The sequence below is a fragment of the Adiantum capillus-veneris genome, chromosome 21 (genome assembly GCF_014529385.1).
Source record: "Adiantum capillus-veneris isolate H3 chromosome 21, ASM1452938v2, whole genome shotgun sequence".
In the NCBI taxonomy this organism is placed as follows: domain Eukaryota; kingdom Viridiplantae; phylum Streptophyta; class Polypodiopsida; order Polypodiales; family Pteridaceae; genus Adiantum; species Adiantum capillus-veneris.
This window is the reverse complement of record NC_140951.1, coordinates 59,020,339-59,046,923: the sequence shown is the minus strand read 5'-3', so window position 1 is coordinate 59,046,923 and position 26,585 is coordinate 59,020,339. Positions and strand designations below refer to the sequence as shown.

Below are 26,585 nucleotides of genomic sequence, written 5' to 3'. Positions count from 1 at the left end.
ACTTTTGGGACACACACAAAGCATCCAATTTCCCTAATGTTTGACCTTTGGACACAACCTTTGAATTTTGGAACGTTAGCATTTTGGAAGTCTTAATGGGCTGAACCTTAAAGTCTTTTAAGCCCATTGTTGCACATTGCTCTTTTGCACATGGCCCGCCCTTTGGATCCCTATTTTCCCTCCTTTTGGATCCCTACTGTGGCCGGTCTACCAGCTTAACCAATATTGTAGCTTTTTCTCCCCGGCACTTCCCCATATTAAATGATCAGTTTAACATGAGAAAATCATTTAGGAGAATTAGCTATTAGTTATTATGACACAATCTCAATTTGGCACCAACTTGATAGGTTTATAGGAGGTACAGAAGGCCATGAAGCCAAATTTTTCATTTGTGTCGTTTTTGTACTAATTCAGAGATGTGTTCCAAATTTTCTTATGAAGATAGATTTTGATACTTTTTATGCTTTTCGTGTTTAAACATAAAAGTAAAGAACCAAAGTGTGTAAGATGGAAGCATTTATAGTGGTAATAATAGGTGTAGATATACAAACATCAATGATAGGTCAACAGAATAGGGAAAATGGAAATTTTTTTGTACTTAATTCTATGTCCAACAAATTAATTTGGCCCTACAACAACCCTATCCATTGGACAATAATCCATTGATGTTTGTAGAAAAAATATGTGTGTTTGATGGAGAATTTTTTATAATGTGTAACATGGGGCTCACTTAGTAAATATGCTATTTTTTATCAGTTTGAGCACTCCTTTGGCTTTAAAAGCTTCTCACGACCATATAATCAAGAGTTGCGAGTGTTTCTTATTTTTGCCACATAGAGTGTGGTTCTAGCTTTGAGCTAATGTAAGGACTTCTTAAAATACATACATATAGTAGTATTGAACTTTTTTCCAAAACCCTGAAAGAATATTGTTATGTCTTGTTAGGTTACCAAACTAGTGTTAAGCAGCAAGCAAAGTCTAAGGAGAAAAGTCTGAGTCTAAGCATGGCCTTGAGATCCATCATCCAAGGTTGAACCAAGTACAAAATGTGTGAGCATGGCATTGAAATCCAAAGGTTTAACCAAGAAAAATTGTATCATAATTGCAATAACATCACAATGCATGGGAAAGCTACTATAGGGATCACAAAGCTGATGGAGAAACGTGCACGGAGAAGAAGGAGACACAAGAACACATTGTGTGGGTGGAGCCAACTCCCCATTATGAAAGAGCTATACTCGCAAACAATCAAAAAGTTTAAACCAACCTACAAAATCAACTCTTCTTTCAAATTGCAGTTATCAGCTAACATCAGTGTTCGGAAAAAATGTGTATGAGTTCACATTGCTCTCCTTTAGAAATCCCAAAATTCCGTTTCAGAGCAAAGAGAAAGGGAAAAAAATAGCTTCAAATAGGCAAAAAATAATGCAAAAATAAAATTCCTCCTATGTGAAGGGGGAAAGGGATTTTTGTATGCTTGGGAAAATGGTTTTTCCCAAACACAGAATAACATCATAATGCATGGGCAAGCCACTCCATGGATCACAAAGTCTAAGGAGAAAAGTCTGAGTCTAATTAGCATGGCCTTGAGATCCATTTGGGCATTGAGCCAAGTACAGAATATTAGGTCGGCACGGCGTTGAAATCCAAAGTTGAACCAAGTACACAATAATATGTCGGCACATAATGCATGGGAAAGGTATATTGTGTATGTTTGTGCACTTGTTTGCAGCCACCTATATTTTGTGTTGCAACTGCATGCACCCAGATATATATATATATATATATATATTGTGTAATATGAATATGCAATTGCATGTGTGGCTGCATACACAAGAGAAGATTTTGAGTACACATTCCCAAATGCATTCCTACATTGCTGATTTCCGACGACCTCATCATGAGCCACTCCGAGCGAGGAACAGCATACCTACCTAGGTGCGGGCCGGTAACACGTACACGACCTCCTAGACACAGCTAGCTGGTCATGATTTATATAAGCAAGAAACAGTGAGAAAAATAGTTCCCTTCTCCAGATGGGAGTATGAAGTCTAGTGATTTGCCATGTTTATCGTTATGCTTGTGTACAAGCGCTTCCTTCCTCCGAAGTTGTTGAAATCTTTAGTTAGAAGTTTTCGGCATTTTCTGATGTGGAAAAGGAGATTATGATCATGCTTCTGTGTTTTTCTCATAGTATTCAAGATCATAAAAAACAAACTCGTGCTTGAGAGGGACCTACATTGGGGATTTTCATTGGCCTTCTTTAACTGCAGTACTGTGTCATTACATGTGCTTGAAATGGGTATCTCCAATCACAAGAAGATTTAGAAATTTTCTCATGTAGGAAAACGAGTCTTTTTTAGTGTTTTTTCGTGCAATGCATAACATCATGAGCTTCTGTGAGGGAGGCACCGCATACCTATTTAAGTACGATTGGAGGCAAGGGACCGCCGGCCCGGTCACATGTGCTTGAAATGGGTATCACCAATGATCCAATCACAAGAAGATTTTCTCATGTATGAAAACGGAGTCTTTTTCGGTGTTTTTTGTGCAATGCATAACATCATGAGCTTCTGCTTGAGAGGCACCACATACCTATCTAGGTACGATGGGGGGCAGGGGACCACCGGCCCCGTGGTAGCTCATGATGTTCAGGTAAGTCACAATGTGGGAATTATTGTGAGAATTTGTCCAAAACTTCTTATGAATACATGCTTCAGTTTCTGTAATTTGTCTTTGCTTCTTGTGAGAAATCTAGGGACACCGCTTGCTCATTTGAAACCGTGTTGCATCCACGGTATGAAGCTATCAAGGCCGAATGCGACCCTGCACTCCTTGGGGCAGAATCCCTGAGTAGTGGTTCAGAACTCATGAGCCGGCGGCAAAAGCGCATCCTTGCATGGTGCCATGGCTCCGTTGATGAAGATCGTCCTGATCTGCGCCCTACCAGTTTGCAATTCTCCCATGGAGGTATGAATGAAGACCATCCTCGCACCATTAGGTCTGTAAAGCTGCTCAGAGAGATATGAAGGAATATGTGCAAAGACATGTCACAACGATTACAAGCGCGCTCAGTGACAACATGAGAGACTATCTGAACGCAGTGGCCCTTCAGATGCATTACCGCAGCACCGGTAGTCTCCCCACAATCGAAGAGTACGTTGCGCTGTCTCGGCCATGTTTGTTGGTGCCCATCTGCTTCAATTTGATGGAATATGGGGTCAGGGTCGAGCTGGATGAAGAGGCTCTGGAAAATGAGAGCTTGCAGCAGCTCATTATCAAGAGCGATTGATCATGTTATATTCACAAACAAAATAATGTCATGTCATGTGGAGCTGTATGAAGGAGATGAGTTTAACTTGCCTGCCATCATCTACATGAAACTCTTGCCTTTGTTTATTTGTGTTGTGTTGTGTTGTGTTGTGTTGTGCATATGTGTGTGTGTGTGTGTGTGTGTGTGTGTGTGTGAGAGAGAGAGAGAGAGAGAGAGAGAGAGAGAGGTTAGCCACATATTGTAGAGCAAAAACATGAATTTTCACCACGTGATATCTTAATCTAGTTGTGTAGACTAGTAGAGTGGGTTGGGCATAGAGATATGGACCTACTCTAGATACTGCTCGAGCACATTATTTCAGCCAAAGCATTGTTGTAGACACCGACAAGTTTGCAACCATATAGCTAGTTGGGACACCAAAAACCAATAAGGAGCTGCTTAGGTATCTAAGCCAAGTGAAATGGTTTGACCGTAATTTACGGTATTTAATAGACATTGTTGCAGCTCCTCTAAACGCCCAACTACAAAAGAAACAAGTTGAGTGGGATGACAAAGCCTTTTGCATACTAAAGCGATTCTTGTCCAAGGTACTCATTGTGCAGCTGCTTCAATGGGATATAATATTTTCATGTTTTTGTGGATGCATCTGATGTAGCAATCGACTAGATACTCATGTAGGGCAGAATACCAAAATAGTCTATTATGCAAGTTGCAGAGCTATTTTGTCAAAGAAAGAGAAGATTTGGGCATGATACATTCTGTCCACAAGTTTTGGCTTTATCTACTTGGGGCCAAATTTGTTTTTCATGTAGACCATTCGACACTACTTTTTCTGGTAGCCAAGAAAACCTCGCACGAAAATATTTCAAGATGGATGATAATTCTAACAGAATTCAATTTCTCAGTGGAGCACGCGTCTGACATGTTGTATGCTGTGGGAGATTGCCTATCTCAGCTTGAAGTCGGAGATTTACTTGAGGGAAATTTAAGGGGAAGGAGTGGAAGATGATCTACTAGCAACACTGCAAACTGCCAACGCTTTGAGATCATCACAGATCATCTTTACCGATAATGTGCTAACGAGGTCTTGTGCCGTTGCGCACCAAGATGTTGCCCTTCAAGAAGCCCACAAAGATATGTGCATGGCACTTTGCCAACAAAAGGTACTCTCCAAAAGCCTCACCATCATGATAGCCACCACCTTCTGTTACAACATGACTCATCATGTTCCTCGCTCTTAACCACTTTGCTTTTACCTCACCAATAAGGGCATGGTCATGCAAGGCTTAGTTACAACTAAGTCTCGATCGTTTCCGACACGGGGCTCAAGAGCGTTCACCGCTTGCAACAGGTAGAGAGAGGAAAAACGTTGCGCAGGCAGGAGAGAGAAGGCTAGCCTTGACCTGCAGTGGACGGGAATAGTTCTGTGACTATGCCTTTTTAGGCATAGTTAGCGTACAAAGCCGGTCGACGCCTGTGAAAAACTCCCTCATGTCAAAATTTGTTTGCTCAGGTTACGAAAAACTAAGCCTCGCGTGACCATGCCTTAAACAAGGAATGGCTCAAATAACTAGGCCTATCAGAGTTCATACCCATGCATGATGCACCCACAGAACTCAAAGCTGACATGGAGGAAATCATAGTAGAGAAGATGCAAACACGACGGATGTCATGTCTTGAATTAAATAGCAGGCTCAAGACATTTCTTTAAGTGCACAAGGGCCCGGATGCAATCTTAAGTGATCAGAACCGTAATTACATTGCCATACCTCCATGCCTACGCTTTCTAAAAATTATAGATCGGGTAGGAATTGGGCATTGGGGGCCAGGACACAACTCAATCTCCCTCACTTTTTGCTCCACTAACCTACTTCTCTCTATCATCTCCTTCTTCCCCATCCCCCCCACACACTCCCTCCATAGCTAGTGCTTGCACATGCGCGCACACCTACGCGTCCGCGTCGCATCGACGCTGACACCCCTACCGCCAATGGTTTCTCGCCTGGTGTGGTGCCATGACAAGCGCTTGCTTTTGCCGCTTTTGCAAGTTTCACTCATGTAGTCCCTTACCGGGCTTCCAAGCGTGGTGGTATAGATACTTTTGCCCGCTACACGCCTATACAAAAATAAAGATGCCCATTTAAGCCATCCAAATTGGATGACCCAAATTGGCATCTCCATTTTTCAACCACCTTTAGGTGGTTTAAGAGCATAGTCGCCCCAACACCAGCAGGGTTAACAGCAAAGTACCAAAACTCTTGTCGCAACCCACAAACTCTTCATAAAGATCTCGAGAAACCTGTTCAAAAGTGGAGCTGGAGTTCGTTGCCTCATTGGTCGAACATGGCGATAGTCACGGTGGGTCATTGTCAGCCAAAAACATAGCTTAGCCCCCTCCTTTCTCAAAGTGCCAGTAGGGCTATCATCTGCGTTCAAGTTCCTTGCCTCAATTATAGGAGATACCAAATATGGTGAAGCCACTCTTCCCACTACCCCCACTACCCATGAGTGCGACCCGGCTCTAAAATATTCCAAGTGTTTACATAGTTTCTCACCAATCTTCCAAGTGTTTACATAGTTTCTCACCTAAGCACTTGACAAATTCAAACCACCTCAAGCACTTCTCTCTCTCTCTTTCTCTCTCTCTCTCTTCAATAGTAGGGTGGAATTTTAACCAAGCTCGTTCTTGTAAATTCCCGCTTCTCCCATCTACCCCACAATCTCTCTTCTTTTCAACTCTCACATAGTACTGGGATAATGCTAGAGTAGAGGTCATTCCTCATGTCTTGAAACTATCAGAGAGATATTGTGACCAAAGAAGAATAGAAGAAAATGGCACTAGCATGGTGACAAGCTACTACAATGACTTCAAGCAAATAACAAAAGGCAAGCCATGGATACATTAACTGATAGCTCCCCTTAAATTCATTAGCAAGAACAACTTAAGGCATCAATTTGGTGGAAGCTTTAGTAGAGGGAAAAGGAACAAAATATGCTAGTTGGTTAAACATAGGGAAACAGATATCTCCCCATTTCATTTGAAAGCAAGTTGTGACATTGACAAAATGACCAAGGGAAGATGGAATAACTTGGGAACAAAAGAAATATGGAGACAAAAAAGCAGGTTGGAGCATGATGACAATGTTGGAGCTGTGGATACAAAAATGTTCTAGGAAAAAACATGATCAAACAAGATTGGAGCTGCCAATTATGCCAGAGGATCCTAGAGAGAAATTTTGCATGTAAATCACTTTAGTCCGTAAGTCCTTTCAACATTGCAAGGTTAATTCAGGTGTTGTTTCAATTAACCAACCATGATTACCTTAACCCACAAAAGGGCCTCTACAAGTCCTCGCATAAACAACCCAGTCAAAATTACTACTCCAATACATGCTTGGTTTTCCTTGGGGGAATCGCTGCCATTCCCTGTAATATGTGCAACCACACGGTGACTGGTGGAAGCCGGAGCCATGCTGGGAGCAAATTTTATGGAGGAATGGTCCCTGAAGGACTGTTTCCTGCCATCAAATGTTTTTTTTGTAAAGAAAGGGGGGGGGGGGGGGGGGGGGGGGGGGGGGGGGGGGTGCCAGGCACCCATCATTCCATGTACTGACATGGCAGCCCCATGCATTCCCGATGCTGATGTGGTGTCTGGAAATCAGGTAGCCTCTCTTTTTTCAAAGTTCTGTGTGGGATGCTGGTGTGATTCCCGGTGCTGATGTGCCAGCCAATGATTGGACATGCTTGATGCTCAATTCCCACAACTGATATGCCAGCCATCTACCAAGTGTAGCGCTCGATTATGGCAATGAACAACAGGTAGTTGGGGGGCCCAGATTGGCTGTTCCCCGACCCCCAACTTTAGCAGGCAAGTATGAGGCAAAAAAACTTAAACCATTCTGGTAGTAATGCTCAACATTTCTTGATGTGCAACTTTGAGATGTATAGAATCTCGCATATATGAACTTCATTCTCAAATCCCAGTCTGTAAATTTTTTACATCCTTTTCACGAATATGAATTGTGTAGAACAGAAAAATTAATACATGAGATGAAACGATGAGAGGTCTAAGCATGACACACAAACAAGGGAGCCTTGGGTAAAACATTAAGGGCTAGGCCCCTAGCTACAACACAAAAAACAAAGTAGCTAAAACTGAAACCATACATATCAATTAATTTGTTAGCAATCATCGTGGAGATATTACAGAAAAGCAATGCCCTCTCAATACATCACATAATAATTGAAGATGGTGCCCATTATATTACAGCTTAAGGTAAAAATACTTTTATTATATGAAAAGAATGAAAATCAAATTTGCAAGCCACTGGAAATCGTCCAATCCCAGACAAGCATGCTGAATCCTCGACAAATAATCACACACATTGTATAGTCCACAATCAATCTCACCGAGATTGGCCTTACTTTTTCCTTCCATCACTTTTGTCTCTGTAGAATTTCTCTAAAAACAAGCCTTATGACAGCAGCATTTAAGGTGAAGGCTCACCTTGGCATTCTAAAATAAAGAAAGAAAACTAAAGTCATCTGAGGCTATCAACAAATCGCAAAACAAAATGCTTCAGATGAAAAGGTGGGTTGAGGAACTACAGAAAGTAATAAAATATTCAAACATACGCCTATAACCCTTCTTCAACAAGGCTTGTTCTGTGTTTCTCTAAGCCGGCTCAACTGAACACTGCAAACGACATTAAATTATCGAAGTAAATTGCACATAAATCATCAGTATAGATGAACAATCAGTTTGATTTGAATTTTGATAGTCCCAATAATGCGTGCACTAGGTAAAAATTGTGTGTCTTTATATTACAATGGGAACAAACTATACACTATGCTGCAGGCCCAAACTTCTGGACCTAATCTTCAGCAAATATTTTGAAAATTACATCCAGGACAGCCGCTCATCAAGGATGGTTGGGCTGAACACAGTTGCCTTCTGTCAAGCTTTTCCCACTGACCAAGACAAGTAAGATGGCAGTAAAAAAGAACAAAGATTTATGAAAACCCTTCACTTAAGAGGAACCACAGACAGAACCATTAACTTTCAAATTGGCCAAGCATGATAGGCAAGCCGATCGAATAAGGGCGATGTCCACAGCAGGATAATTGCTTGGTACCGCTTTGGTCGTATTACCGATGCTCACTATTATCATGCAATTGAAGACGAAATGCATGATTCTCCTTTCACATTTCACAGGTAAGCCGCTACCAACATATCAGTGATTACTGTCATCTCCTAATTTGCTTGAACCTGATTTCGATGTCCCCGCTTTGCTTCTTCCTGCTCTGCCTTTTGAGTTGCCTGATGGCTTCGAGCAGCAGCCCACCTTGGCTGAAACTTTGGAGTTCACGTCTGAGAGGCCGTTTTCAAGGGCACGGACTAGGTTCTCAAAATAAGTTTTGGTTACACTGGACATGCAAAAATACACTGATTAGCAAGGAGAAAGGCATATGATTGATGGTGACAAAATTGCTGGAAGCAATCTAATCTGAGATTAAGAACCACAGATGGTGCAATCCATATTTGAAATCTCAGATTACACCTGTGAAAAGAACATAAAACCTACCGCATGGTCCCCATTCATGCAACTCTCTAAGGCTCTGAATACCATAGCCTTCTTTACAACAAAGCCATGGCAAATCATCTTACACAGAGAGCACGCACAAGCATATTTAAAACCACAACAATTCATACCACAGATCAAAACTTGGAGAGAACCTGGTAAGGCCCGCCAGTTTTGTACGAAAATCATTGAAGCAAGGATTTGGAGTATCTCCTTCGAGGAATGTTTGCAGATCTTTCTCCGCACACTGATGTAGCCTTTCTAACCCAGCCTCAGCCTCACCTGAATCGTTAAGAGTAAAACAGAGGCTTGAAGAGATTCCAAACTGATATTGCCTAATGACTTAAGAGGGGACAAAGTATCTGAGACACAGCCACAATAGTAAACAGTACCTTGTACATACTCAAAAAATTGCCTCTTTCCAACTTCATTTTCTGGGAGATAGTAACCATAGGCATAGGTCCATTTCAAAACTCGTCGGCACTCTATAATCTGTGATACAAATAACAAGGGTCTGTAACACAGTAGCAAGGTATGATTGAATAGTTCATCTAGTGCAATAAGGGACACATAGCATCTTTTGAAAACTAGTAAAATTACATGAGGTCTACTTAAATTGATCATGGACTTGCATAAACAACCCCCACATCGCACGCAATTGACCCACATACAGCTGTGTGAGCATCTAGCTTTTGCAAATTTCAGTATTGACCCAACATAAACTAGGTCAGCCAAAGATGCCAAGCTTTGAGCGTTTTGAGCACTTCCTTGGCATGTTGTGCTTACAAATACTAGAAATCGCAGGACCTTCAGGCTCCTTACTTCTTCTATGGCCTTCAATTGTAAGTATATGATAAAGTTTCAACATGTTATAATCAAAAATTAGGAAAAAAGGCAATCACATGGACCACCATATGAGGCCTAGAAGACCAACGCATTTAAAGGAGGTCCTCTATAAGCTAATTGGTTTCTGAAAGCTTAAATTGAAATGGATTGGCAGTGGGCAAGGATTGCCCACCAATATTTTTCCCCATGTTCAAGCCCTTCCTGATGAGAGTGTCACAACTTGGTGAGGTGGCATGACCCGTACTGGACTTGAAGAGAGGAGAAAGAGCCGATTAAAGAACGAAGCCGATGAGCTGGACCAAGACCCCTAAGCAGAGGCCTGAAATTTACAGTTGAATCTGTGTCCATGTTTGCGGTGGGATCACGGATCTGTACAAAAAAGCTAACGTGGCACTTTTGGGCAAATATTTATTAAAATGTTCACTTCTTCACTATCAAGTGCAGCGGAATTGAAATGGTCAAGATCTAGGTTTTACACTTCCACAAATCCTTTATTTCTTTTCCTTGCCTTGGTGATTCCTTTTAGCTTTAATGGTGGTTCCTTTTACTTTTCCCTGAAGAGAGAGAGAGAGAGAGAGAGAGAGAGAGAGAGAGAGAGAGAGAGAGAGAGAGAAGAAGAAGAAGAAGAAGAAGAAGAAGAGAGCTTTAACGTCGTAGGAAACTATCCCAAGAGACCTTAAAGATCTAGCCGACGAGGAGTTGAACTCAAGACCTGTTATTCAAGAGAGAAAAGGCATAACCAATCTACCACACTTGGGTGATAGAAAGGTTATACCATTTTCCTCTTTTTATTAGCACACACATACCCACACACACACCCGAGAAGAAGAGAGTTTTAACGTCGTAGGAAACTATCCCAAGAGACCTTAAAGATCTAGCCGACAAGGAGTTGAACTCAAGACCAATTATTCAAGAGGGAGAGAGAGACATCCGATGGGATCCCAACCAACCCTCTCAAGCGCCCCCCACACCGTTGCCGATGTGGTATTTGCTTTTGATTCCGTAAATGGAATGTCCACACATGTAATACCTCAAGTGCGGAATCTACTCACGCAAATGGGGAATGTCGTCGCGGTAACTCCTCAAGACCAGGCACATCCAGGGCTGATTTAATGCACCTTTGGATCCTTCTCGATGTGGGATTCGGCTGGCCACCAAGGGGTAGATCTAGGGTTGAATTGCACTCCCGATGTGAGAGGAATGGAGAGCTAAAGACACAGATCTCGATGATACCGATGATGGACAGCAATGGGAGCACTCAATGCCGGCGAGGGTTGATGGGTTGCCGAAGTACCGGACCGCAACGGGGGGCGAGCAAATGCAGATCCAAGCCGTTGCCATCGATGGAACTGGGCTGAAATTGTCACGACGTGCCAACGGAAAAGAGCAGACTGAACAACTTTAAGCACTTCAAATAACAACTGAATTGAAAGAGATAGATGACACACGAGACGGGGAGTGACCGAGTTCCACCCCGAGAGAGCAATGGCCCCAAACCTTGGCGCCCCTTTCGGTATTTCTTTATATTGCTTCAACTCAGTACAATGCCGGTACTCGCGCCCTACACCTTCACCCTGAAGAGTGCTAGAGACTGAGCCCTCTCCACATATTTAAAGACCCTTGGCCTATGAAAAGCAATTTACATGAAAAAAGCTTCAAACTCATAATCATCTGGCCCCAAAAGCACTAGCGTCCAAAAGCTGCCAACGCGTTTTGTAGAAATTCGTACAAGTGCCACGTTAGCACAGCCAACACAAATTGCGGAAATCCGTACTCGTCTGCCACGTCATCAGCTCTCTACGCGCACGCACGTGTGTGTGTGTGGGCTTGCTATATTTTTAGAGTATTTATGTCACTAGGGCCCCATCGGACGGGGTCCCATTTGGTGGGAACTCTTCTTTAAAAATAGGCCACTCGGCAAGACTTTGTTAGTCGATAAACTTCTTTTGCTACTTCTGCTTCTTCACTTAGAGTTTAGGCTTCTCAGCCGGGATCTATAGGTTGGCTCCATTCTTCAGTGGCTTGACACGTCAGCAATTTGTGACAGAAATCTGAGAACGCTAGCTGATCTGCTGAAAATGTGCAAGCATTAGGTGGATCTGGCGTCTCTAGGCAAAAACCTTGGGGCTGATTGCTCGCTGCTGAAAACGCTGGCTGATCTGAGCAAAACGCTGGGCTGATTGCTCCTCTTGCTAGCGCTCCTCATCTCTTGCAAATCGATGGGGTTAATGCTCCCTTTAAAGTTTATAGGCAACTTTTGGGGCTTATAATTCACGTAAGGGCTACGTAGGGCGAAACCTCTGTCAAATTCTTAAAAATAAATCAATAAATAGATTTATTAATAAGTTTGACGAGAGCTCAGTTTTTGGGTGAAACTATCGCATATCTGCCCCGCTGAGAATCCGATCGACGCGGAGAATGGCTCGTTGGATTCCTCTAACCTGAAACTATATGCGCGTCATGCCAAATGCCCACCTTAGTGTAATAACATCTGTGAGAACGCATGTGCAAACCATTTATGCAAGAGGGTTCCAAAATTGCCAGTACTAATCCTCCTAGAATTCTAGACACTCCTAACAAGGAAGAAGTGGAAAACTAGCTCTGGAAGTCGATGAAGCATAAGCATGTCCATGTGGCACACAAAGCCACGTGCACGTGACATTGACCCTTTGGAGCACCATATTTTAAAACAATTGATTTTCTGAGCTTTTAGAGATTTAGTCTCTCCTCTAAAAGCAAGAGACCAAGGGCCTATAAATGTGTGCCTTGGGGAATCCCAAACAGCTCCCAACATGTTTACAAGAAGGTTAATGTAATGAAATGATTACCTGGAGCCAGGCTTCAGTTATAAACTTGAGTTGAGAGACAGGCTGGCACTGCTTATCACTCAGCTTCTCAATCTGCAATCAAGAGCCTTTCTCGATCAGCACACCATCATTCCACAGAACAACAAGCAGCTCATGTAACAAAATGGAGTTATAAGAAGTCAAGCAAGACCAAGATATCTAGTCTAGAATTGAACAATGGCTATATGAGACAAACATTGAAACAAAGTAACTGGGCTACCACTCATTGGCCGTGACGTGTATGTGCGAGTTGTCATTTCTCAGACAACTTCTTTCACTACAAAACTTACAAGTCATTCCCACTAATAAAGGACTCTATAGTGCTCATAGATAAAGCAATTATAGATTACCACATACCTGAACTGCCTGCATTTGATGCAAGTCTGCAACTGCCTTTCCCCTTGACTGATCCCAAAAAGAAAATCCAATTACAACTGATTCTTTGGCATGAATGAGCCGAAAGGCCCAAGGAGGACCAAATATGCTCTCAAATAGTCAGAAAACAATATCTTAACTGATTCATTGGTAGCCCATCGCTCGTAATAATGTGTATACCGCTCTAGAGAGTTCTTCGCCATTTCCCTCCTCCTCTCAGCTTCATCATACTACACAAATATAAAATCAGAAGGCAAACTTAATCCCCGGGAAGTCTCATCTGAAAATGATTCGGTATCTTATTTTACATGCCCTAAATTCACTTTGGAAACCTCTCAACATGCGTGAAACATAAATGATAGATACAAATAAAATAGCATACCACTCCTTCCTGCTTGGCCGTCTCATACCGATTGCATGCATAAAATCCCCCAGTTCTTTCACCATGTTCAGACCATGCACCAAGACATAACCTGCATGGAAGAATTTAATGCATTGCAATACAAAAACGTGATAACCATATAAACACATAAATTTGACTCACCAGCAAAACTCAAATTTACATGGTGGTGTACATGTAATGTGCATGCAGCCTTGGTTCTTTTCTATGGGTCGCTTGCATTTGGGACAAGGCTTTGAATTTGCCAGAATCCTGGTTTGCAACAAAAGCAAGGAATATTAACTCAAATCCAAAGGTTATTCAGGAATTAGACTACGCTCCAGAATCATTCAATACAAAAGCTTGGTGCACAACATATCAACAGCAGTCAATTTCCAAGTAATTTGATAGCTGTACCAATTCATATTCTCTGACTCTGCACAGTTCTTCAAGATCCACTTAGCAACAGTATCACAATCCACAGGTCTGTGGGCCTCCTCCAGACACTGGACAGATGCAAAAGAGCCAAATTTTGAGCAACTGTGAGCAACTCAATGCAAGCAGTCTTGCAGCAAAATTATCAGAAATTTTCTGGAGCAATATTTATAGAAGGACAGTTGAAATTGCACCCTAGATACTTACATTCCAGCAAAAGCTATAACTGCACTTGCAAACTATATCGAAAGGTCCACTTCCAAGGATAAACTCTACAGCAAATTCACAATTGGGAGCAGGACACCATTTCGTCTGTAATGGCACAAGTCCCAATCACAGTGTGTACAGGTAGAGTATGTTAATTGAAGTGACAATTTGCAACCCTTGAAGAAAACAAGCAAACCTTGCGGTTGTCCTCTACATAGGACCTCAAAACATAGCGAGTATACTTTGTCCTGTCATCATCTGATACCAAAGAAAGAACCATATCCTCACCCACAGCTGCATTACAGCTTGGATCTGGGCACCTTAAAGTGAGGCATCCAGGACCATCATTGATTGCAGTATGAATGTAGCCTACAGTGTAAAAAAAAAGAAAAGGCCCATGCTCAAACAAGCACACAGAAAATTGTAGATGTTTTACAAACCAAATTCAAATTCTGTGGTCAAGGGTATTTGTTGTTAACCTGCCCAACATGAGCTACAGAAATTATGTCCACAAGTTGTAGCCTTCATACTAGCAGGAGGGTAAGACTCAAAACAGATGCCACAAGTAACCTGAATCACATTACGACTTCCATAATTAGCAGCTTCTTGAGACAGCATTCCAAGAACCCTTAACCTTTCCCGTCCCAATACCCAAAGACATCTAAATCACTAAACTGAGAATGCTTCCTACAGCAACCAGTAGAACCACTGTCTATGATGAATGAGCACTCACGTCTTTAGTATCGCTTGCTGGTTCAACTAGCGGCTTAAGCAAGCCAACCTTATCCCGTACGGCATCTTCATCCGCAAACCATTCATCATTTACTTTGCTGATACTCCTGTACAACAATTCAAGTCAAGAACAAAACCCACATATCCATGTTCTCTGAAACCGAGAAACTCTCCACAATTCAAAGAAAAGCTCATATAAAAAATTTGAGCCCGCTAGCCTTTTCAGGCTTGAACTTCAACTTAACCAAACCACACCTCATGTGAGCATATAAAGCAGCCAAAACTACAACTCAAACTACACGGAAAAAGCTTTATGTAACAATGTCAGACTTTGTAAATAATTAATTTATTTAAGAGAAAATAATTATCTAATTAGTTGTGTGCACATCAAAATAGAACTAGCAGTTCTAGGGCCTCTCGTGCACCCAAATTTGGGCCAGAGCACCTCAAGCAGACCCTAGCAGAAAATACTTTGAAGCCCTAGAGATTAGGAAATTGGGTCTTCAATGAAGGGGTAGATAGTAGCCTCAGATTTCAAGCTCAGAAAATTACGCGCGTCAGTGCAAGCACAGGAATGAGATGGGGTTCTTAGGATAGTAATCTTAAGGCTTGCATTATTTTTAAGGCCTTAGGATAAGTCGGTTAAAATATTTTAAATTGTTTGTGCCGAACCAATGGCCAAACAAGTGCGAACAGGTAATGCCAGAGCAGTGCCGGTACGACATTGTGCTAGGGAGCAGCTAACATTTCATTAGTTGCATCTATGTGTGCAGTTGTGAGTTAATTTGCACATTTTATTTATAGCCTAGGGACTTTTAAATGTGAAAGTTGAAGGGTTTTAAAGGTATTAAGTGTGCCACTTGGCACACTTACCAATGCAAAGTGACTCTCTCACTCTCACTCTCACCCTCTCTCTTCTTCTAGCGCCCCCTTCTTGCTGGAGTCTATAAAAGAGCAGCCTCTCCCCCTCTTTTCAGTGTTGGCAATGCTCCTACCCCCCTATTGTGAGTGTGCTCTACGCATTGGAGCCCTCTATGAAAGCTTGAGAGCAACCCCTTGCGACATATGTAGTGGCCTCGTGCTCCCATTGTCTAGAACAAGGGTTCTCATAGCCATAGACAGCTTTTGGTGAAGATTTGTCGCGAGAAGTTGCAGCAAGCACTCTCTCCGTAGAGTATGGTGGTTTTAAATTTCTTGTTTTCAGCCTCTAATCATCTCTTTTAGGGTGAATTTCAGCAAAGTACTCATAAAATCTAGTTCTTCTCTACCTACACTACCATCGCAAAAAAGGTCTCTATTTTGGCATTAGAACGTGCTCAGGTAACATTTTCAAGTGCATTTTGTGTGTTTCTCCCTTGTTTTTATTGCAGGAATGATTATGCGTAGAGGGACACAGTTAGCAGAAGGTAGACACTCATTTTTCGAGAGCTTCCGTTGAGTTTTGTGGAAGGGAGACTCTCGCTTCCAAGAGCTTCCCAAAATCTCACAACAGAGGGAAAATCCTCTCAATACTCAGAGAGTAGTTTTCTCACTCTCTCAGTTAGAAGCAGAAAAGAAAGAATAGAGGACTGGCTTTTACCCCGTTCTTGTGCTTGTAAAGATTCTCCCTTAGTATAAAGATAATCTCTTTATCGGGGGGGACCAGCCCATCTTCTAATCCCCAATGAAGTGTCTCTCTCTCTCTCTCTCTCTCTCTCTCTCTCTCTCTCTCTCTATTCTCTTGAGTATTTGAAGTACAATTAAAAGTCAGTTTACGCTTCCGGACTTTTGTGACACTTTTAAGAGCAATTAAAATAGCCACAAGCATCATTAGTTTTTGCTTAAACAGTTTTCCACCCTCAACCTAACTGTCCTTACATATTGGTGTAGAACAGAATATTGCACGATCAATTCTGTTTTATAATCATCAATATATGACTACAAAGTAGAAACCAATCATTAAACTAAAGCCCACTGTCCCTTTCTCCACTATTGGAAAAATATTACCGCAATAACATTAACCCCATTTAAACACATAGTATAAAATACCAATGAAGGAAGCAATGAAGATATTGCACTCGACCGAAATATCCAATGGACCTAGCTTACCTTTCTGTTCTTTTCATGTGCCATGTGACGTGTTGGTAGCCCTACTAGCCTCCCCTGTCCACTCGCACCACAATCTGCATCGTCGAAACTCTCTGATGAACTATCAAGCCGATTCCCTTCCTTCTTAGGAACTCTTTGATGAACTATAATCCGGTTCCCTTGGTTCTTTCTTTTCCTTGGAAGACTCTTGTCCTGTTGAGGTGGACATTGGCTTGCTCGTGGGATAGGTCAATGAGTTAGCATGCATACCAAAACCTTGCTTGGCATGTCCCTTAAGTCTCTGAATGGAGTCAGACTCTTTTTGCAAACGATACTGTTGAATCTCTTTTCGCAATCCACAGCAGAACCGCTGAATCTGTACCTTCAAAGTGATCCTCCAAAACGAGGACATTGACAAATAGGTATCCCAAAACCTTTGGCAAAAGTCATCCAAAGTATCTTCCTTATTCATTCTTAGATGATGCCAAGTCGTGATAACTTCTTCTTCATATTCTTCGATTATCAAGACACGGAACGGCAAAGTTTCATCTCCAAATCCACTTGCCCCAAAAAATGGCGTCCCTTTCCGTATTTCTTTATTATTGCTTCGCATAGGTACACCTCCCGAGGGTCCTCTTTTCCGAGACCTTGTGTCCAAATGCTCTCCTTATAAACAGTACAAGGGATGCCCAAAAGCATTAGTTTCAAAATCTCTTGCACCCAAAAGAATTTGTTGCCAAAAGCTTGCGCAAAAACTGTCCTACATCAGCCAGCCCAAAATGGGGAAATCCGTACAGCCTACGACGTCAGCATGTCAGCAAAATTTACAAAAATCTTTGCTTTGGAGTTTTTAGGGTTTAGGCCCCTCACTCAGTGCTCTTCAAGTTGGTAGGGGTTAGGTTTTTCAATCCTGACGCCTCAAGCCCCTCGACCACACCTTTCAGTTTAGTTCTTCTCGTTTAGAGTTTTTAAACTCTAACCCCTTCTTCTATCGGCGAGTCCTTCCGATTGGGAGTGCCACATCACCAACTTGTGACACTTGGTGTCCAGATACTCTCCAGAGACTGACCCTAAGAACACTTATAAATAGTACAAGGGTTGCCAGAAACAAAGCCCCAAAGCATCAGCTCTACCTCCCAAAAGCAACTGCTCTCAAAATCTCACGCAAAATTGTCTTGCTTGCAATCAACGCAAATTGCGAAAATCCGTACCATCTGCCACGTCATTATGTCAGCTTCCGAGAGCAGATCCGAGCCACTTTCCGACAAGGGAGAAGGCTGAACTCTAAAAACGCTAGGGCTGATCTGCTGGAAAGGGCAGCGCTAGGGCTGATATGGTGAGGCAAGGCAAAAATGCTGCTGCTCCTGGCTAAAAACGCTAGGTGATCTGTTGCAAAACGCCAGGCTGATTGCCCTCTTGTGCTAGTGCTAGACCAATCTCAGATAAAAAGCTAAGGTGAGTGCTCCGTTTATAGGACTGAATTTTGGGTGATAAACTCTTTTTGATTGAGATAGGACAAACTGTCCACCAATCCTACAAATTAAATCATTAAATGATTTAATTTATAAGTTTTTTACAAGAGATAAGTTTTGGGTGAAATTGTCGCACATCTGTCCACTCGGGAAACTGATCAACGCGGGGAATGGCTCATTGGATTCCTCTAGCCTAGAACTACATGGACATCATGCCAAATGCCCACCGTAGTGTACTAACATCTGTCCAAACGCATGTACATACCATTTATGCGAGAGGGTTCCAAAACTGGAAAATTGGCTCTAGAAGTTGATGAAGCATGTCCATGTGGCACATAGAGCCACGTGCACGTGACAAATACAAATCATGGTCATTGTAAAATATTTAGCAATCACATCCAGACTGTGCGGACTTTTTCATGGAATCTTAATCTACTAAATCTCATTACTATCAGATTCATATCCTTTTCTCTTCGTACGTCAAGCAAACCGTGCCCATGGCCATCCCCACAAGGCAGTAAGCACATTGCATTTCACAAATCACACAATTAGTTCAACTGAACACTGAGTTTCAATCATCAATCTAGCCATCTCATCTAGTTCATAACTCTTAATGCACCTAGATCTTTGTGTAGTCATCTCATCCTTTCGGAACTCTCGATGCACTAACATTAGTATCGAGTCATCTCATCCAGATAGAAATCTTGATACCCTAGAATCATATTCACTTAGCCATCACATCCAGATATCGTTGATCTCTAACACATGTCTAGATACACTAAGTTCAAACCATTCATTAGACAAAATGTTGCAGACATTTCGTCTTTCCGACACATACTCTCACAATTCAATCTAGGAAATTTCCAATTCAATGTACATATTTTCATAAATTCATTCCACAAAATCCTCTCAACCTGTCACTATCTCTAAAATCTCAAAAAGATATTAGTGACCTTGTTCAATCTAGGCAATATATGACAAAGGAGTAAAATGGGGCAATTTGCACCGCAACAGATTCAATTTGTTGATTCATTGGGAACTTTTCAAATAGACACTGCTAATAATGCAAAAGCCTCAAGGTACAGCTCAAAACTGAAGAGAACCTATGATGTTCTCATCCATAGTGACACGAAACGCCATTTCTTGGCCCAAGAAACGAAACAAAGTTTCTTGGCCGTTTAGGACCGGAAGAAACGGAGTTTCTTGGCAGCAAATTTTTTTTCCCCAAAAAAAGGTCGAGGGCAGATTTTTAATGGTCCAGCAAACCTGCCTCTTCGCCAAAAGCCACCCTTTGCTCTAGTGTTGCGACTCTTCGTCCAATGGTTGCAGCTCTTTGCCGAAAGGATGTATCTTTACATCTAAAGTCGCGTCTCTTCACCATGAGACATGTCTTTTCATTTATGTCTCTTCGTCTCCTATATAAGGAGCCCTTGTATCACACATTCAATCAATCAACACCGAGTCTTCTAAGTCTTGTTTTTGAGTTCAGTTCAAGTTTCTTAAGTCTTAATCATGAATTTAAGTACTTAATTAAGGATTAGTACCTAGAATCCTTACAATGGTATCAAAACAATTTTTTTTCCCGGGACCCAAAGGTTGTGAGCCTCTCACCCTCGACGCTACCTTCTCCCCCCTTCCCGAAGTTGCATGGAAGCAGAAGAAAGGTGGTGATACACACACATCTCAGCATGAGGTAACCCAAATTTACTTATGTTCTAGTATTATACATACTACATAAGACGAGACAACAGCATGGCTGTGCGTAAGCGTACCGGTCATGCTCGTGATGTTGCATGGGTCTGTGCGAAGAGATGTGCCTTTTCAAGCTCCAAGGTGTACCTGTTCATCTGAGTACCCCTTCGTGTGAGCACCCTTTGGTGGAAATCCTGAAAAGCTGGCTGAATTGCACCTTTTCGCTGGAGTCAATTTGCACCGTAGCCTCTCTCAAGTGTCCCATCTGCCAAGTGACACATCACCAAGGGGCACCAAATCCACCCAAGCGGCAGCCAATTTTCGTTCGCTGGCTGGACTTATTTCTACGCGCTGGCCTTTATTTTTTTGCGCTGGGCAGTTTACGCTGGCAGCCAGTCAAATTCAGCGCAAGGTTTTTTATCAAAAATTCCCCGGCCATGCACTTGAATTAAGTGGCCACCCAAGACACAATTTTTTTAATCCTATGTGAACATACCTCTTCACTAAAATTTAAAAAAAAGAAGAGCCAGCGATCGTTTCCAGAGAACGTGTACAAAGATCATTCACAGCCAGCGATATACTCTCTCCCACTCTCCTGCCCTAGCTTTGGGTGCACTCTGCGCGCGCGGAACTTTTCACCATCATGGCCGATGACACCTCTATGTTCCAATTCACTTTCTCTCGTACATAGACGAGATTCTTGACGAAATCCTGCTGGAACAAGAAGTCATCGTCATTTCCAATTCGCCGGAGCCATAACCAGTCTCGGAGGGCACTCCAGTTCCCACAGGTGCTCTCGTCCTAGAAGTTGTACCGGTCCCAGAACTTACACCTGTTCGAGAGTTCCCTTTGAGGCGTAACCATGCCGAATTCTCAGGATGGAGGTGGTCAATCTGACGATGCCCTTACTCTTATCAAGGAGCAGATGGTCACACTTTCCACAAGCCTCGCATCACTTCACACTCACTTGGATGAGATGCAAACGCAAAACACTTCCTGCTGTTTCTCGGACTACTAATGTAGCATCTTCAACACCTTCCGAAGCTTCAGTGGACGAACCAAACGAGCCAAATCCAACTGAAGAGATAAACAATCGCGAACTTCAATTACTTTACAAAAATTTTAATGCTGCATAGAAGAAGCTTCTTGATGTTAAACTGCCGGAACCATACACTGGTCGCCGAGACAAGCGCATGCTCGACCAATGGCTATTCAAAATGGAGGTCTAGTTGTCCAACACGGACTTGGTCGAGAGTAAAAAAGTTGCACTTACTAGTTCTCTACTCAAGGATACCACATTTCTTTAGTAGCAACGACGGGTTGCTGATGGTAAACACACACCTTCTTGGGATAAATTCCGACGTGCTATTCGCAAGGCGTTCGAACCTGGCAATGCGGATTTTCATGCCCGGTCCTCTCTTTGCCGACTGAGCCAGACAGGTTCCTTGGCCGCATACATCACAGAGTTCCAAAGGCTAACTCTGGAGATAGAGACCCTTAGTCCGTCTGATAAACTTCACAGCTTTATCGATGGACTCGAACCCAACCTAAAGGACGATGTGCACAAATACAACCCTACCACCTTGGATACTGCAATTGCCTATGTGGAGCGTCTTGGCGATAATCGACGCCCTACACAAAATTTTCTCCCTGGTGACAGATCTTCAAATAGCGCTCGCTTTTCACAGCGCGATCGTAGACAAAGCTTTAGCCAAAGTCAGCAACATCAGTCTCACTCATGGAAACAGGGGACAGGGGGACACGGCCTATTTGTGCGGGGACGAGACGGGGGGACGATGGGACGGAGACGAGCACGGCTTTTTGGGACGGGGAGACATTCCTAACAGGGGACAGGCTCTCGAGACTCACGTCCCCGATGACACCGCCAGATGGGACGCGAGCAAGGGGCGAGCTACAGGGGCGGGATTTTTGAAATTCAAATTTTGGGGGCCTTTCAAAATTCAAACGCCCATTTTTGGGGGGAGCACTTTCTACTTAAGAGCACCCAAGCCTCAAGGCTCATACCCAAGCCTCAAGGCCACTTCCTTGAAGTTCCCATTGCCCAAGCCTTGCAAGTGTCAAGAGCCAAGTTTGAAGTTGCCCTCCTACGCCCTTGAGTCTCTTGACTCTCGAGTCTCTTTCTCCTCTCTCTCTCTCTCTCTCTCTCTCTCTCTCTCTCTCTCTCTCTCCTCTCCAAGTCGAAGGCTTGAGCCTTAAAGCCTACCCCTCTTTCCTTCTCTTCAAGCTTTCTCTAATATCTATCATCAATGGCATCTCAAGATGGATCCGAAGCTTCTCTAAGCCCTCCTCCTTCTCCTTCCACCGGCCTTGCCGCCGCTTCTCAACCCCTTTCCTCCGCGACTTCACATGGACATGGTGGAATGAGGTGATTGCTCCCAAGTCCGATGTGCAGAGAACCAATGATCTCATATATGTCTCATCAAATTTGAAGATGCTTTCCAAGTCAGACCAAAGTGATGATTTTGCAGAGTGGGCACTTGCAGAGGATGATCCTATCCCAAAGAAACAGATAGATGCAGAGGGGCAGATTGAGACAACACAACTTGAGGATGATTTTTTAGAGCAAATGGACTATGCAGAGCCAGTTGAAATTCAGTTGGCACCATGGGCCAACATGTAGAGTCTAGAGTCTAGACCTCTTGAGCCTTGAGTCTTGAGTCTTGACTCTTGACTCGAGTCCTTCCCTTTTTGACTCCCATTTATGCTAAACTCTACTTATCCACTCTTCACTTGTACATCATTATGTTTTGGCCTTTGGCGAGGATGATTGATGCTTGATCACCACACCAATGGTGTACCGTGTCGCGCACACCGCATGCCCTTTGTTATATTTTGGTATTATGTAATATGAGTGCAAAACCCACTTTTTCTTTGCAATCTTGTGCTCTTAGTGTTCACTGTTGTCTCAATATTAAATTTGCAAAGAACTAGTGTTTTTTAAAGCGCGTCCCCCGTCCCCTCTTTTGCCACGACTATGTCCCTGGGACCCACCACATCCCCGAGACCCGTCCCCATCCCCATGTGACTATGGTCTCAGTTCAGACAGCAAGCAACGCAACCTTGTTCAACTTCAAGATTCTATTCTCAAAATCGACAATTTCAAAGCAGATCTTCTTCAAATGTTCCTCCACTTGATTATGGTAAAGGACGTGATTTTTCTCAAGATCGGCATTCCAATACTCAGCAAGGCTCTTCGTCAAATGGATCTTCGACTTCAAAGAATGAAGGATTATGTATAATTTGCGATGGTGACCATAGATGGTATCAATGTCCAAAGAAACCAAATCCGTCTAATTCGAAAAGAAATTCCAACGCGGAAACATCATCGAATTCTAAACAACCAAATTCTGCTAAGGATAAAGCAAAATCTGTGGTCAATACAATTCGTGTCTCAGAGGATACGACTATTCTTATGAAGCATGCTCAATGCAATTTTTCAGTTTTGGAGCCTCTCTCAAAGCAAGTTTTGAGCCTTCTTGGAACTATCAATGGTCGCTCCATCAATATTTCGATGGACAACGGATGCTCGAATAATTTCGTCAACACTCAGATAGTTCAACAGCTTAGTTTGCCAACTCAGAAGACATCTCACTTATATGATGTGGAATTCGTAGATGGATCAATTTTGACTTGTGATAAGACAGTTCGACAGTTGCAGTTCGAGATTCAAAATTATGCAGATCAACTGGATTTTGAAGTCATGCCTCTATCTTACTACGACATGATTCTTGGTCAGCATTGGTTACTCCAATATGATCCAGCAATTAGCTTTCAAGGACATACTATGAATTTGTTCAAAGATGGACGTGAATAGATTTTACACGGGCTTTCTCATGCGGAACGAGTGATTCAAGCCTCACGTGTACTAGTCAAACAACATGATACAGTGGATTATGAAGAGAATATGATTTCCGTTGCAGATGTAGATATTATTATTGATGAATTTTTGGATTCATTAACTTCTCTTGAATTAAATTGATGAAGACAAAGATGATTTCAAGCAAGAAGTTTTTCCAAGTGATACTTCGTTACGAGACAAAGATAAGGAGATAGTTGCAGATTCTGAGTCTGAAGACGACTATGCTTTCTTTGATTCTTTGTTGGATGATGATATGCCAATTGCAAGTCATGAAGTGATAGTTCCTGAAGATGATTCTGAAGAATTTTGGGAGTCATTATTGGAAGATGATTACAGTCTCAAGCCAAAATGCTCTCCAATGATTCGTAAAGTTGAAGTTACCCCATCTGAAGAGTACCTTGAGAAAAATTCCTCTTCCTCAAATATTTCGCAGTTACTGGAAGATTTTGAACCAAAAGTCTTACATCGCATGAAGGATTTTGAAGATCAATCTCTTGTTGCAGTCAACCTGATTAAGCCAGATTCTTCTAAAAAGTCTTTAAATAATGCAATGACATTTAGCAGTCAAAGCAAAAAGGTTTTGCAAGAAGCAAAGGTTCAAGACAAAGGTTTCCGATAACTCAAAGATTGAAGATTTTCGAAGATTCAATGCTTTTCCAGAGTTCTATCAACATCAGAAGTCATTTCTTTGACACGGACTCTCATTTTAAGATGGCCACCAAGGGGTAGATCTAGGGCTGAATTGTTGTCCCGATGTGAGAGGAATGAAGGGATGAAAACGTAGATATCGATGATGACAATGATGGAGAGCAATGGGAGCACCTGATGCCGACGCGGGAATTGCCGAGGGGAGGCTTGATCTGCTGCCAAAGTACCGGACCGCAACGGGAAGCTTCCGAGAGCAGATCCGAGCCACTTTCCGACAAGGGAGAAGGCTGAACTCTAAAAACGCTAGGGCTGATCTGCTGGAAAGGGCAGCGCTAGGGCTGATATGGTGAGGCAAGGCAAAAATGCTGCTGCTCCTGGCTAAAAACGCTAGGTGATCTGTTGCAAAACGCCAGGCTGATTGCCCTCTTGTGCTAGTGCTAGACCAATCTCAGATAAAAAGCTAAGGTGAGTGCTCCGTTTATAGGACTGAATTTTGGGTGATAAACTCTTTTTGATTGAGATAGGACAAACTGTCCACCAATCCTACAAATTAAATCATTAAATGATTTAATTTATAAGTTTTTTACAAGAGATAAGTTTTGGGTGAAATTGTCGCACATCTGTCCACTCGGGAAACTGATCAACGCGGGGAATGGCTCATTGGATTCCTCTAGCCTAGAACTACATGGACATCATGCCAAATGCCCACCGTAGTGTACTAACATCTGTCCAAACGCATGTACATACCATTTATGCGAGAGGGTTCCAAAACTGGAAAATTGGCTCTAGAAGTTGATGAAGCATGTCCATGTGGCACATAGAGCCACGTGCACGTGACAAATACAAATCATGGTCATTGTAAAATATTTAGCAATCACATCCAGACTGTGCGGACTTTTTCATGGAATCTTAATCTACTAAATCTCATTACTATCAGATTCATATCCTTTTCTCTTCGTACGTCAAGCAAACCGTGCCCATGGCCATCCCCACAAGGCAGTAAGCACATTGCATTTCACAAATCACACAATTAGTTCAACTGAACACCGAGTTTCAATCATCAATCTAGCCATCTCATCTAGTTCATAACTCTTAATGCACCTAGATCTTTGTGTAGTCATCTCATCCTTTCGGAACTCTCGATGCACTAACATTAGTATCGAGTCATCTCATCCAGATAGAAATCTTGATACCCTAGAATCATATTCACTTAGCCATCACATCCAGATATCGTTGATCTCTAACACATGTCTAGATACACTAAGTTCAAACCATTCATTAGACAAAATGTTGCAGACATTTCGTCTTTCCGACACATACTCTCACAATTCAATCTAGGAAATTTCCAATTCAATGTACATATTTTCATAAATTCATTCCACAAAATCCTCTCAACCTGTCACTATCTCTAAAATCTCAAAAAGATATTAGTGACCTTGTTCAATCTAGGCAATATATGACAAAGGAGTAAAATGGGGCAATTTGCACCGCAACAGATTCAATTTGTTGATTCATTGGGAACTTTTCAAATAGACACTGCTAATAATGCAAAAGCCTCAAGGTACAGCTCAAAACTGAAGAGAACCTACGATGTTCTCATCCATAGTGACACGAAACGCCATTTCTTGGCCCAAGAAACGAAACAAAGTTTCTTGGCCGTTTAGGACCGGAAGAAACGGAGTTTCTTGGCAGCAAATTTTTTTTCCCCAAAAAAAGGTCGAGGGCAGATTTTTAATGGTCCAGCAAACCAATTCTACCCCTTTTGCATTCGGCGGTTAGCTTTAGAGGGCCCCCTTTTACGCGCAGCGCTCTGTATTCTCTATGCGCTGTAGTCTGCGCTCTTTGATACTTGCAAACAGGCAGTGCTCTCTTTCTCCTTGGCTTTGGAGCCTCTCTTGAGTATTGGAGGTGGGCTCCCTAACCACTTCCAGCCTTCAACACACGCAATCTTGTCGACTTTCCCACTCCCACGCATACAATGTCAGACCCTTACTGGAGGTATGTTACCAAAACTGTCGGGTACAAAGGAGGTGGTTCAAAGAGGTGGAAATGTAACTTTTGTGGTTTGGAGAAAAGCGAGAGTGTTACTCACGTGAAGGACCATCTTGGTCATGTGCCTGGCAAGGATATGTCATTATGTGAAACTGTCC

At 42.5% G+C, this 26,585-nt stretch overlaps 2 protein-coding genes across 3 annotated transcripts in view; one reads left to right on the top strand and one right to left on the bottom strand.

Moving 5' to 3' along the window:
• Positions 1-1,829: 1,829 nt before the first annotated feature.
• On the top strand, positions 1,830-3,358 carry LOC147431014 (uncharacterized). The gene is made up of 3 exons (XM_086494493.1): positions 1,830-2,655; positions 2,759-2,970; positions 3,105-3,358. The coding sequence occupies exons 1-3, from the start codon at positions 2,645-2,647 to the stop codon at positions 3,290-3,292; spliced, it is 411 nt and encodes a 136-aa protein (XP_086350619.1). The 5' UTR covers positions 1,830-2,644; the 3' UTR covers positions 3,293-3,358.
• A 4,606-nt stretch (positions 3,359-7,964) lies between these two features.
• Positions 7,965-26,585, bottom strand: part of LOC147431012 (putative E3 ubiquitin-protein ligase ARI7) — a 61,154-nt gene continuing 42,533 nt past the window's right edge. The window contains exons 3-16 of one of the 2 annotated variants that reach the window (XM_086493529.1): positions 14,678-14,783; positions 14,424-14,514; positions 14,141-14,313; positions 13,945-14,049; positions 13,720-13,808; positions 13,468-13,575; positions 13,306-13,396; positions 13,064-13,153; positions 12,906-12,953; positions 12,531-12,602; positions 9,249-9,348; positions 9,012-9,138; positions 8,544-8,701; positions 7,965-8,435 (exon numbers count right to left, since the gene is read on the bottom strand). In XM_086493529.1, the coding sequence (XP_086349655.1) occupies positions 8,305-8,435; positions 8,544-8,701; positions 9,012-9,138; positions 9,249-9,348; positions 12,531-12,602; positions 12,906-12,953; positions 13,064-13,153; positions 13,306-13,396; positions 13,468-13,575; positions 13,720-13,808; positions 13,945-14,049; positions 14,141-14,313; positions 14,424-14,514; positions 14,678-14,783 (1,489 nt within the window). In that variant the 3' untranslated portion in view covers positions 7,965-8,304. Of the gene's footprint in view, positions 8,702-9,011; positions 9,139-9,248; positions 9,349-12,530; positions 12,603-12,905; positions 12,954-13,063; positions 13,154-13,305; positions 13,397-13,467; positions 13,576-13,719; positions 13,809-13,944; positions 14,050-14,140; positions 14,314-14,423; positions 14,515-14,677; positions 14,784-26,585 lie in introns of both variants that reach the window. The other variant, XM_086493528.1, reaches the window with a different exon arrangement.